This window comes from Orycteropus afer, unplaced genomic scaffold (genome assembly GCF_000298275.1).
Source record: "Orycteropus afer afer isolate SDZICR_OR568_19922 unplaced genomic scaffold, OryAfe1.0 scaffold00051, whole genome shotgun sequence".
Lineage (NCBI taxonomy): Eukaryota > Metazoa > Chordata > Mammalia > Tubulidentata > Orycteropodidae > Orycteropus > Orycteropus afer.
Genome location: NW_006921638.1, coordinates 332,360 through 346,312, shown reverse-complemented (window position 1 = coordinate 346,312; position 13,953 = coordinate 332,360). Strand labels below are relative to the sequence as shown.

The 13,953-nt window shown below is 39.8% G+C and overlaps 1 protein-coding gene across 1 annotated transcript in view; it reads right to left on the bottom strand.

Annotated features, from left to right (window-relative positions):
* Positions 1 to 3,118: 3,118 nt before the first annotated feature.
* AP4S1 (adaptor related protein complex 4 subunit sigma 1) overlaps positions 3,119 to 13,953 on the bottom strand; it is a 28,724-nt gene continuing 17,889 nt past the window's right edge. The window contains exons 4-5 of the mRNA XM_007938526.1: positions 13,520 to 13,531; positions 3,119 to 3,247 (exon numbers count right to left, since the gene is read on the bottom strand). Coding sequence (XP_007936717.1) covers positions 3,119 to 3,247; positions 13,520 to 13,531 — 141 coding nt within the window. The remainder of the gene's footprint in view (positions 3,248 to 13,519; positions 13,532 to 13,953) is intronic.

Here is a 13,953-nt window from a genome sequence, read left to right as displayed (position 1 = left end):
GATACATTAAGGGAGGGAAAAATCCAACAACACTGGTCTAGGTGCAAGGCACACTTAAAGCAAGCAAGGTTTTCTTTTGGTTATATTTTCTTTGTATATTATAAACATTTATTTAACTTGTTGCAGTTTGAATTAAAAATTTTCCAAAATGTATGCTCAACAATAATCATTAAAATGTTTGCAGCGTACAAAATTGTGTCATGTTACTATTTCACTGCCACTCAGCAGACCTAAGAGCTTAACCTGGTCTATTCTTGTTTTGAATCATTCATATTTGGTTTTCTGAAATTACTACATGAAGGAAATGTATTTTTCTATAGTAAATATGTTTTACTGAAATTAGAAGGCTTAGAAAAAATGTATGTTCCATGCTTAATTGTGATCCAAATGTTGGGTTCAGTCTTAAAGTGGTCAATAGCTAGAAACAGCCAAGTTACTTATGTTAACTTTTTAAACACCAGATCCACTGCTTATTACTGTATTTGCAGGATATATAAGTCTAAGATCCAGAATGAGTTTTGAATGTTGTATTAACGTGAAAGAAACAACCAGGCAATTAATACTTCTTGATTTTGAAGAAGAGGATGTATTTACACATTTTCCAAGTTCCTGTTATTACTATGTCTGTGCATATGGATGAAAGAAATATTACTAGACCTGATTTAGCCAAATGGCCTTTTCAGGAGCCAAAGCATGTTTTGAAATTGCCCATTATTTACCTGTTTAAAAGGTATGTTCCCTTTCTACATTAGAAGAGAGATCTCCCACTACAATGAATGATTTGAGTACTGTTTTTATTTACTGCATGAGAATGTGACTGTGTAATCAGAGGCAACATTGAAATACTTCATCTCATTGTCAGCTGCACAGTTCTCTGTGAGAATAAGTTAAAATAAAACATAATAGCAGTATTGAAATGTATGATCTATGCTTTAATCCAAACAATAGTGGTGGGTAGTTGTCTCAATCAAGTCATGGATACATGACTAATACTTTATACTAATGTTAGAATTCAAATCCAGTTTATATGTTGTAATATACTGTCTTTGTCTCTAAAATGTCTGTTAATAACCAGCTTTTATCAAGACTAGTCTAGCACAGGGGTTGGCAAACTATGGCCCATTGTCTGGTTTTTGTATGGCCCATGAGCTAAATATGATTTAAAAATTTTTAGATAGTTGAAAGAAGATAAAAATAATACTACTTTATGATACGAAAATTATATGAAATTTAAATTTCAGTGTCCATAAATAAAGTTTTCTTAGAACACAGCCAAACTCATTAACTCATTATATTATCTATGGCTGCTTTTGCACAAGGGCAACATTGAGTAATTACAACAGAAACCCAAAAAGAAACCCACAAAGCCTAAAATAGTTACTATCTGCCCCTTTATAGGAAAAGTTTGGTAACCCTTGGTCTAGCAAGTTACTATAGCAGGTAAATTGATCAGCATTATAAAGTCAATAATAGTTTAAAATGTCAGGAATCTTCTTGCAGAGAAAAATTTAAGAGCAAGATAAAGCTGGCCAATCTGAGACTTAAATTTCATCAATGTGAAAATCACTTAGATGACAGTCTGTAGAACAGATAGTCACATTATCATTTATATAATAGGACATCTACTGGGGTCTCTACATGTACTAAGTTACTAAGAATTCTTTCTGTGGTGTCTACCTAATATTTTGTTTTAACTGTTATTGTACTCTCAAGGTACTAAAATCTATGCCAAGATGTAATTCAACTACTATTTTGGCATGACCCAAAAATTAATTTTGTTCACTCCCTAGCTACTTCTGGTGTACCAGTTTCAGCTGTTACCTGAATAGGCTACTGATTAAGTGCCTACCAACTAGGACAGTGTTTCCAACTAGTATGTCTCAGAAAGACCTCCAAATCACTTTGATCTAGACTGGGCTTCCCCCAGAACCCTGGCTGCTTAATACAAAGGTGGATCTATATACATATACCACTCACTGTCCTCCCAGGTCAGAAGCCTTTCCTCTGCCTTCTTCAGTGAGTCCAGAACAACTCAGGTTTGCTTTCAGAATGCACTATGACTTGTTAACTGGGTCTTCATAGATGAAAACTGAAATATGTAAATAGATTTTTTAGAAAAAGAAAGTAAAACAAAATCCTACACACACGTACATATAAGAGAGAGATTGACAAAGACATAGAAAACAAGCAGTAGCTGCAGTGCTGAATGAGATGTCAGTGCCTAGAATGTCTCTTTTGAAGGCTACGTAAAGTAGAGATGAAAGAACTCTTTGGACATTCCAAAGGATGGCAGAGTATCTTAGTGTACTGAGACGTACATTTCCATTTCCTTCATTGCACCTGCCCTCGCATTCCTACATATACTTATTTTTATTTAGGGCAGTTCAGTATGTTCTACTGTTGACAGAGCAGCAAAAGCACATAGGAAGGGTACAGAACCCTTGACATTTAGCATCAAGGACAGGTATAAGGGTTATCTTTTAATGTTTCTCATCCATTATGATACTAACATTTTTGTAGAGTTAAGATGATAGCATTGTAATTGCTGAGTGCACTTAAAATAGATGTCAGAGGGTTTTTAGAAACTGGCAAATAAAGTTTGGCCATCTACATAAAGTACATGACATAGTAAAATTTTTTAAATGTAAATTTTAAGACTTTCTTAGGAAAAGGATGGTATCATTCAGAAAACAGTGTTATTCAAAATGCAATATGGGATTAAGCCAATGTTAAAAGGCTAGTAGAGAGCTGCTACACATGCTGCACATTCTTCCTACTTCCTTCCTATTTCGTGATTTAATTTGCAAAAGGAAGCAGGCACTAAAAAAGTCTTGTTTGGTATTCAACAAAATTTGAAGCAGTGAGAAAAAGTGCTTAAAAAAGTTAGAAAACATTTTTCTCAGTTTAGATAAAATTTTTCTTTGTACAGGATATTTTAAAATACAGTTTTATTTTTGAACTATGGAAAACACTTATAATATTTTTGGAAGGATGTTATAAATATTGTTTTGCAATGTGTGGTCTTCCAGGTTCTTTGGGGCTATAGATGTTAAGAGGTATTCCATGGAGTTAGTAGTTCCTGTAAATCAGGTGTTGTCTGGTGGGGCTCTTCCATTATTCAGCTTTCTGACATCTTATCAAGAATTAGTAGAGGAGCAAGAATTCTTGCTCGGTTAGTTTCCACAATGCAGCCATTTAGCACCATCTCATCCAAAATGATGTGTACTTTATCCAAATTAAACATTATCTAAAAATCATATTAAGGAAATTAATTTTAGAGTTGTAAAAACATTAACGTTCAGTTATGACTAAGCCTAGAATTTTTTATTCTAAGAGATTTTAAAATAGAAATCCTGGTATTAAAATAGATACTCACATTAGAAATTATTACCTTCATTTACACACATATACATACACTTAGTTTCACCTTGGTCATGTTAACTGGACGAGTAGTCACAGAAATGGAACAGCTACATATTTTTAGAGGAAAAGAATCCACTAAAGCTGGAGAACAAACCAAGGGACATTTGGCAAGAGCATGATTTGGCCTCAGTAGTAACAGTAATAGCAGTACTATTGGATACTTATCATGCTCCCAGGCTTCTCAGGAAAGGACTGAAGCTGCCAAGCAGACATCCTCAGCCTCCAAGTCTCCACCCCAACCAAATCTCTACAGCCTTGATCTTCAGCTGCCTTTTCTGCCAGCCAGACTGAAGAAAAGAAAACCATAAGTAGAGATGACAGAAGAAAGCAAGGCATACTGACTCAATTCCCAAATTTAAAAAACAAAGCAAATCAAATTTCAAGATAGTACCTCTGTGGTAGTTAAGGTTCTGTGTCAACTTGGTGGGCTGAGGTTTTGAGTAGCTTGGCAGCTGGATATAGGGATATAGTTATTTCCCTTGATGAGACTGTAATCACTTCCATGGTGGAATCTGCTGTGTGCAGCTAAGTAGTTGAAGGGGAGTTGCCTTTGGGGTGTGGCTTGCTTCCAGTATATATGGAAGAGCTTTGGGAAAGGTCTATAGCTTTTCAGTGCATTTTGGGCCATTTTGCCTGTCACTCTTGGGGTTGTTCCTGGACTTGAACCAGTAGCCTGCTGTGTTAACTGCTGATGTTGGGTTTGTCAGCCTCAGCAGCCACAGCTGCATGAATTAGAAGTCTCCAGTTGCAGTAGGCAAGACCCAGAGCTGAAATCCGATGTCGATGGGCCTTCATCCAGCCCCTAGAGCTGTACTCTAAAATTGGACTTTCAGCCTCCTGAACTGTGAGAATAAATCTCTTCATTAAAGTCATCCACTTATGGTGTTCCTGTTAGAGCAGCACTACAGAACCAAGACCTCTTACAAATGAACAGTTCTAAGTATATCCATGTGAGAGTTACGGAGCCACTTTAGCTTATGTGTTCTTATTGGAAACTTAGTATAGGGTATGAGGAAACAAGGAAGTATTGTTAGACTATAGTGTCTACCAAAAAAAAAAAAACAAACACCAAACTCAGCTGCCGTCGAGTTGGTTCTGACTCATAGCGACCCCTCCTTGGGTTTCCAAGGCGGTATCTCTAGGGAAGTAGATTGCCCAGTCTTCCTTCCGAGGAGTGGCTGGTGGGTTTAAACTGCTAGCCTTCTGGTTAGCAATCAAATGCCTTAGGCACTATGCCACCAGAGCTCCCTAGAAAGAGCCAAATTTTTCCTCCTAGTACACCTTTGAGTACCTGTTTTTCTTCTGAAAGGAGAAGGGAAACTGGAATAAAATATGATAATGGTTGAATGTTACTAATTCTGCACTGCAGTGTCTGAAGTTTCCATCTCTAAAGAGCACGGTCCTCCTACTCTATTAAAAAATAACAGATAAATTCTTTCAAGTAGGTAAACCAGTGAATGATTAAATGTACTAGGGAGTTCATACTTGGTCTTTATAAAGTGAATGTTTAGTAACTCCAGATGCTCAAAATCCATACTGTATTTGCTTAGTAAAGTAATACAGAGAATGGAACAATCCTGTGAATGACTTTTAAGTTTCCATTAGACTCTGCATTAATTTCTCATTAAGCTCTGTGCAAATAGTCCTCCAGCAGAATAAACTGTTTTCAGGGGCCCATGGGAACTGTCCTTAAATGACCCAGAAAAAAACAACAAAAAAAAAAACTTTTAATATACCTATTTATGTCTTCTAATTAAAGGAACCCTGGTGGTACAGTGGTCAAGTGCATGGCTGCTAACTGAAAGGGCAGTAGTTTCAACCCACTAGCTGCCCTGTCCGACTCGACGGCACATCACAACAACAACAACAAGCTGCCCTGTAGGAGAAAGATGTGCCACTCTGCTTCCATAAAGATTTACAGCCTTGGAAACTCTATAGGGAAGTTCTACTCTGTTGTAGAGTCTCAGTGAGTCAAAATCAAATGAACGGCAATGGGTTTTGGTTTTTGGGTCTCCCAGCTATATAGATAATTGCTTTGTCCCACAGCCAAACCAGGACTGGAATGTTAAGCCCTTGACTCAATCCTGTTCACCAGACCCAGAAGCCAGAACTTAAAAGCCAAGACAAACTTGGAATGAAAGGCAGAGTTGGGGAGCCTGCAGAACCCCTGCTGTATTGACAAAGAACAATGAAAGCCTTAGTGCCTTTGAAGATTTCAACTTCTCCAAGATGATTTTCTTTGGGATAGAAGGAAATCTAACTTTAAGCTATATAAATTGGTTCAGGGATCAAGCTGCTTTGAGGATTGCTCTGTCTTTTTGACAAGCAGGTGACAGGCAATCCAGACACCTTGAGAAACTCACCAATTGTTTTGAAATCCAGATCAGAATTTATTGCTGAGTCATATTAGCCATTGTCATGCCCCATTATAAGAAAGACCAGGTCCTTAAGCAGGCCTGAATTTCCCAACATCCTGGAAAGCTGATGCTCAGTGAAGTCATTCTGAACTGGGCCTGTGACTGCCTGTCTGATTATCTGGCTCAAACCCTTAAAAATCATGCAACTTTCTGGCACTATATGAGAAAACCACAAACCAAATCCAGTGTGGCAGGCAAAGGCCTAAAGTTGATTTCCTCCTGGAATTATTTGACTCCTTTAAAACAAGAATCCAGCTATTATCGAGACATTGGTTTGGTTTATGAGAAACTTGCACATTACTGGCGAAGTCAAAAGTATGGCAATTGGATCATATGCCAGGTGAGTAGGGGCCAAAACAATGCCCTGTATGCCAAGTCCATGGCAATAAACAGCTGAACACACTTCAACTCTGAAGTTTGGAAGAGGAGGAAGTGAGGATGCCCAGTCTAAGGGTCTATTAACGTGGTTAGCTGAGAACACTTTTTCAAGAGGGTTCTACCTTAAGGTTATACTGAACTTACTGACTCTAAAGAGCCCTTCAAGGCAATGTGTTTCTCCTCATGGGCCTTTTAAAATTGGAACTAATATAAACTAGAAACAGCCCCCTAAAGAGCAGCTCCATGGTGTCCCAACCCTGAAACACAAGCCTTTCAGAATTTCTATGTCATGTGAGTTGGAGTCGCAACATTATATGGTCCTGGTAATGTTAGTGCCACTCTGAAGTCACTTTTTTTTTTTTTTTTAATTAAAGTGATTGAGATGTTTATGGTTCCTACCTTGGAATTTTTCTCTCTGGATTATGAAACACTTTTTCATCTGGTATTTTAACACCACTATGGTGATTTAGTTATCCTTAATAAGTAAGAGAATAGCAACAGATTTGAATGTGACCTCAAGAATAATTCCATTGCAAAGCCCAGACTACAAACTAAAATTTCTCTTTGGTTTCATATCCCCTCCTTTTTCTCATTTGATTTATTTAAGATTCTAGCTAAACAAGTTCTTTGGTATACTAAGTAGGAAGGGAAGAAAAACTTGTTCTCATTAGTTAACTTTAATACAATTTCCCATGAAATTAGACAAGCTGCTAAAGGCCACTGTATTCCTATTTTTTTCACAGAAGACTGAACATTCTATATAGAAGACCATCATCATGACGAGTGTGGACACTCCTCAATATACTATCCTTATAACAGAGCCTTCTGTTTACTTTTAGGCCCAAATGTTCTCTTGCTAATTAGGCCACTGAAAAGGAATGATTTTTTTTTTTAAAGTACGATTGTTGTCAGAGCAACAGAGACCTAGGTGGTATAATTTTGCTTAAAGTTTATATAGGCTTATGTAAAATCACACAACACTGGGTCAGTTACAGTGCTGGATCAAATAAGCTTGTCATTTTATTTTTTCCTGTCCTCATAACTTGTAAGAATGGAAGAAATGGAGTTGGTGTAAGATGGAAGGATTTTGTGGAAAGAAGAGTAGTGGCTGGAAATGTTACCTAGAGGACTCAGAACACACTTAAAGGAAAGAGGGAGATGGCTAATGCTAATGGGATCCAGTCCTGTAAGGCCTGACTGTTTGATCTGGAACATTCACATCTCTCCCAGGCGAAGGGCTGACTCCTTGGGGGACTGTTCATAATTCTGGGACTCCCATTCATGATAGCACCAGCTAGGACTCTTATGCTGGAGAGAGCCCTGGCCCCCTTGTCCCTTAGTGCCTGCCCTGCCCAAAGATGGGGCTGGCCACACATATTGCCTTGGGCCCACAGGTCAGCTCTCACCCCTTTGCAGCCCTGCTTTCACTTTATATATTTTCAAAAGTAAGGGGAAAAAACCCACTGCCACTGCATCGATTCTGACCCACAGTGACCCTACTGGACACAGCAGAACTGCCCCATTGAGTATCCAAGGCTGTAAATCTTTACAGAAGCAGACTGCCTCCATCATCTTTCTCCCAGAGTGGCTGGTGGGTTCGAACCACCAACTTTTTATTTATCAGCCTAATACTTTAACCACTATGCCACCAGAGCTCCAAAGTGAAGAAAAAAAGATGTTTAGAAATCTCTGAATGTGGATTTTGGAGAGAATGCTCTTATCAAGACATGCACAGGTATTCCCTTTAAGATTTTTCATCAGGGGAGGGAACAATGCAAAAATAAGAGATTTTTCATCAGTCTCTCCAACTAAAGTCCACTTCTCTAAACTTCTCTCATAATTCAGGAAATTTATAAATGTCATTTTGTTAGAGGTCAAATTGTCACGATCTACTCCAGATGATTGAGATTTTAAAAAATGTATCAGATTTAGCCTTCTAACTAATGTATGCCCTAGAGTCGAGGGTCCTCGATTACCCAGAAGCTGGTACGAGGTCTGCCCCATAGGTGGTCTGGGACATGTCAAAGAACCTTTCTGGGCCTTAGCCTCTTCATCAAAAGAGTGAGGTTTTAAACTTGATTGTGTAGGTTTCTTCCAGCTCCAAGTAATTGTATGACTAAATTCAGCCTTCAGTGAGAAGCGAGGTGGTTTACTCCTCTCTGATATCATCAAGACAGTCCTGAGTTAGTCATATGCTCTATCATCCTTCTGTAACTACTTCATTAATTATCATTGAGTGCCTAAGGCACTTGATTGCTAACCAGAAGGCTGGCGGTTCAAACTCACCAGCCACTGCTGCTCGGAAGGAAGGCTGGGCAATATACTTCTGTAGTGATACCACCTCAGAAACCCAAGGAGGGTTTGCTGTGAGTTGGGTCCAACTCGACGGCACATAACAACCACAACTTTTCTGAGAAGATACCCAGAAAATTTTAGTTCGTTTAGAAGCTGCTGTAGCTTTTGTGTTGGGCAGCTTTCCTGGAGAGTTACCTTTGCTCTTGCCAGTATTTCCATAGCTTCTAGTTTGAACAAGTACTTTCCCAACTGTTCATTAAGTCAGACTAAAATTAGCTCCTTTTCTGGTTTCTGGACTTCTAAAGGTATGTGAGATTTGGGGATTACAGTGAAGGAATGAAGGTAGATTCCTCACAATGGGCCCTATGTCCTCATCAGGGCTGGACTGGCAACAAATCTTGGTGGTACTGCCTACTTTTGACTGCATGGCATCATTCCTCCAGAGAGCACCATGGGAGACACTGGCCGAGTCACACAGAGGGCATACAGCATTGAGGCCCTTCCCCCACCCTCAACTGCAAAAAGGAGGCCAGGAGTCTAGAGTTTTCATTTCACCCACAATGAGTGTTAGGGTACTAGAATCAAATGCTCTGGCTTTCATTTAAGAATTTATAAAATAAAAACATGAATGTTTTAAAGATGTTTTTAAATCAAGAAAACATTCTGGATTCTAGGCCCACTCTGTGTGAGGAAGGAGGCTTAAGAGTATAAGTAAAGACCCCAGCCTTGTCCCCTACTTCTTTTCCCATGAATGTGGGACACTCTGGCTACCATCCCACCCTGCCTATCATTCCTGCCCCCATTCTGAAGGGAGGGGGAGAGGCTTATGCAGGCCCTAAGGTTAGGCTCTGGGGTGTCTGGGCAGGAAATTCTGGGGGCCAAAAGTGTGGTTGAGAAGTGGAGAGAGCCTCTTCAGCTCCAGGTGGGCATTCTTGCCCCATAGAGAGCCAGAGTGGGGCCCGCTGAAGCACAGGGCCAGGAAAGGGGCCCTGGTTGCCCAGGTCTAAAGGCAGGACTACTGGTTTGTGTTCTAGTCAAAATGAAGCAAGTCTTTTAAGTTTCTTTAAAGGCACCAAATATCAAAAGGCTGTTAAGGTTTTCTGTGTCTCTACACATACAGGAGATACGCATTGAACTGAGGAGGAGCTGGTGAACTCAATGCCATCCTCTATTTAGCAGAAGGCAGTGGAGACAGATCCGCTCAATTAGGAATTGCCTGGAGAATTCAGCAAAACTCCTGGGGCTCCACAGATAAGCACCTTTTAGGAAACTTATCAGTTAAGGCCTAAAAGATAGTCTTAATTCATCAAATTTGAAGACTTAACATGTTGTCTACTAAGGTATGTGAACAAACCATCCCTATAGAATCAGGGCCTCATGTGTCCTCAGGCAGCATTTCAGGCCATGCATGGAGTGGAATGTGAAAAGTGTACAGGAGCTTGTTCATAGCATGTGAATGATTGAGGTCACGGGCTTGCTTTTCCTGTTTGCCCCACCTGACACTCCTACACCAGAGGCTTTCCACTTAATGGAAGAGTTTTCAATAAGCAAGACTTTTTTGTCATGATTTTTTTGTGCTTAGGTTGTTTCTTTTTCAAGTGTCATTTCTCTTGCTTCGTGATGTTAGTCTTACTAGAAATAGAATAAGCCCATCTTAAAGAGAAATGAAAATGGTGCACTTTATTTCTCAAAGTCTGACCCCTGCAGACCCTGGAAAACCACCCTATCCTTAAAAGGCTTCAAGGCAGAAAAACTTCTAGAGACAGACTGTTAAGTAAGAGGTTTCGTGAGGTTTCGACTTCCATCCTCCTATTTTTGCACCCCAAGCAAGCCTTAAATCTTATCTAATCCATGTGGGCTGATGAGGAAGGCTTTCTTAAACCTGAGCAAACAAAAAGGATTACGTGCTCTGGGTGTTGGTGCTCTTAATTTGCTCACTAGGTCCCAATTTTCTGAATAGCAGTTGCTTGTATTCAGCATTTCCAAGGTCTAAGGAAGCAGACCTAACAATGCTACTCTCACAGGTTCCTGGATACATGCTACCAGAAGGGTGATGTAGACCATCCAAGGTCGATGCAGAGGGAGCAGGAAATTGAGGCTGGGACTCTAAAAGGCCCTTTTGTTCTACTGCTATAGAACTACATTGCAGAGGTCCTCTCTGAACATCAGATTCATTACTTAAAAAGAACTCAGATGGCTGGCCGTGGTATCCTCTTATGAATGTAAATAAAGAAAGCGGTCCCACATGCTGCCCCGCCACCCACTGCACTTTTAGACCATTGCAGGTGCAAATGAAATGCCCAGAGCCAAGACACACATTTCAAGGTCTGGAAAGATTTAGTTCTCTTCTCAAAGTCATGCACTTCCTCATCTGTTGGATATACCTAAGTAATTTCTAAGGATAATAAATCTGTAATTTAGAGAGGAAGGAAGGAAAAAAGAAGCTGGATGAAATGAGGGGCAAAAGATATTGGGTGCCTTGGTATGGAAATTAAATCCAAACAAGAATGCTACAGCTCATTACATAGCCCTGTGCTATACCCCAGGAGTAGGGCACAAAAGCTTCTCTTGCTTCTAACAAATATCTAGTCAATAAATAAGCCACAGCAACACAGCTAATTCAACCATAATACATATCCTGTTACATCTGACTCACTGTCAGTCTTTGAATATCTAGACTTGTAAGACTTTCTCTTCTGGCTTTTAGGTGTAAAGTAACTCAGCTCCCTTACCTAGAATCATGGCATCATCAAATATTAAGGCTCAAAGGAATCTTAAAACTCTTCTAGTCTAATTCTCTCACTTTGACTTGAAGAATTTTATGCCTCGTCCAAAACACACAGCTAGTTAGTGGCAAGACCTACAGTGGAACTTCTCACTAAAGTGTCCATCAGCTTTTGACATTTTCCTAATGACTTTTTAAATCAAAAGGCATCTTTTTATATACCCCTGTAGAAGTAGGAAGAGATTTATTTTAAATTGCTTTAAAGAACTTATTTTAAATGAACACTACATGATGAATAAAAGTACATCCCAACATAGCCTGGTCTTGGCTCTTGGAGGTCAAAGGTTTACAGATTTAGGTCACTTAACCACTAGAGGGCACTCAGAGTTCCCCAGTTAATTTAAAGAGGTTTCCAAATCCTGCAAATGAATTTCATGGACATGATGTTTCCTATGAATAATATTAAAAGGTAAATGAACATTTTCCCAGAATATTAGGTGGATATGAATATACTAGTTCTAAGCATTGGTATCCAATTATATACATGTATATTATATGTATATGTATATGTGTGTTTGTGTATATATGTATATATCTATACATATAATTTTTTTTCCCCTAGGTGGCACAGTGAAGCACTCAATTACTAGCTGGAAGGTTGGTTGGTTGGTTCAAATCTACCCAGAGGCACCTCAGAAGATGAGAGTGGTGATTTGCTTCATAAAGGTCACAGCCTCAAAAACCCTACGAAGCACAGCTCTACTCTGCACATGGGGTTGCCATGAGTTGGAAATGACTTGAAGGCAACTAACAACAATTACATGTACATACATACATACACACACACACACACACACACACATATATATACACATACACATACGTACATAATAATTAATCTTACTATTGTAGATCTCAGGGAGCTCTGGTAGCATAGTGCCTAAGGCACTTGACTGCTAACCAGAAGGCTGGCAGTTCAAACCCACCAGCCACTCTTTGGAAGGAAGATGGAGCAATCTACTTCAGTAGTGATACTGCCTCAGAAACCCAAGGAGGGGTCACTATGAGTTGGGTCCGACTCGACAGCGTATAACAACAACAACAACAACTGTAGATCCAAAGGAGCTCTGGTGGCATAGTGCCTAAGGCATCTGACTACCAACCAGAAGGTTGGTGGTTCAAACCCACCAGCCACTCCACAGAAGGAAGACTGGGCAATTTACTTCTGTAAATATTTCCTGTGTCGGAATCCCAAAGGGGGTTGTTACGAGTTGGAATCAAGTCAATGGCAGTGAGTTTGGTTTTGGTTATTGTAGATAGAGTCCTTACATGTTCTCAAAGGGTTCCTTTATTTATTGCTTTCAAGTAGAAAGCAGATTTTTGAAGTAAAAATTAACTGCCTCCAAAGCACTCAAACAGCCTAGTGGACTCCTGCCAAATATACCGGCCTATAACCCAAGTGAATGAGTGTTGTTGGAGTCCTTGGATACTTTGATTTAAAAGGGAGAAAGACAAAAATAAATAAATAAATAAATAAATGAAGAAAATTAAAAAAAAAAACAGTGCTTTCTCTGCTAGAAAAAGAAATAAATTAAGCCAGGCAATTTCTTCAGGCTTCCAGTTTATCATCCCTGCAGTTGTTATACTAGTCATGAGGGGATTTCTCAAGATTAATACTGGAGCCAAGAAAATCCTGTCTCCATAGGGGAGCCAAGCACTTTCTGGCTGCATCCTTTAAATTATGAAAAGAGCCTATTCTTTAGGATTAAAAGAAGTCAAATTAATATGTTGTTGTTCGTTGTTATGTGCCGTCGAGTCAGCCCTGACTCAAAGCGACCCCTCCTTGGGTTTCTGAGGCAGTATCACTACAGAAGTAGGATTGCCCAACCTTCCTTCCAAAGAATGGCTGGTGGGTTTGAACCGCCAACCTTCTGGTTAGCAGTCAAGTGCCTTAGGCTCTATGCTACCAGAGCTCCTCAAATTAATCTAGAACAGTTATTATTAACTATTGCCAAAGCCCTGTACGGGGGAGAAAAATAAAAGAATCTTAATTAGAATTGCTTTTGCAAAAAAAAAAAAAAAAAAGGTGGTGACAGGGTGTGGGGGTGAGAGGTTTCTACAAAGCACCTATACCCAACCGTCTTGTCACAGTTGTTGATGGTTAACATTCTGGATTCTGCTGTATCATTTTCCTGCCCATGTGGCACTTACCTGATGAGGACTACAGTGTGCTTTGCACAATGCCACAAAACACTTGGCTCACAGCACTAAAAAAGGATACATCTAATTCACTCTGGAAAAGAAAAAAAGAGTGCAGAGGGTGAGCATGAGCTCCTGGAACACAAGCATTCAGCATACTTAACAACTTCTTTGGCCTAGAGGCCAGCTGGGAAGCAGGTAGGAGAGGCGGCTTTGTGGTTAGTAGCTTGAGAATGGGAAAGCCCTGAGTCTAAGATTGTGATGGGAGGGGGGGATTACAGTCTAGAGGCATTTTATAGGTTACAACTACTATCTTTAGCGAGTAGAGGGGATAAACTCAACCTTTATAGACAGTAGGTGATTTGGTATTCTATTCTGTTCTATGTTGTTGTTGTTGTTGTTATGTGCCGTCGAGTCGACCCCGACTCATAGCGACCCCTCCTTGGGTTTCCGAGGCAGTATCACTACGGAAGTAGGATTGCCCAACCTTCCTTCCGAGGAGTGGCTGGTGGGTTT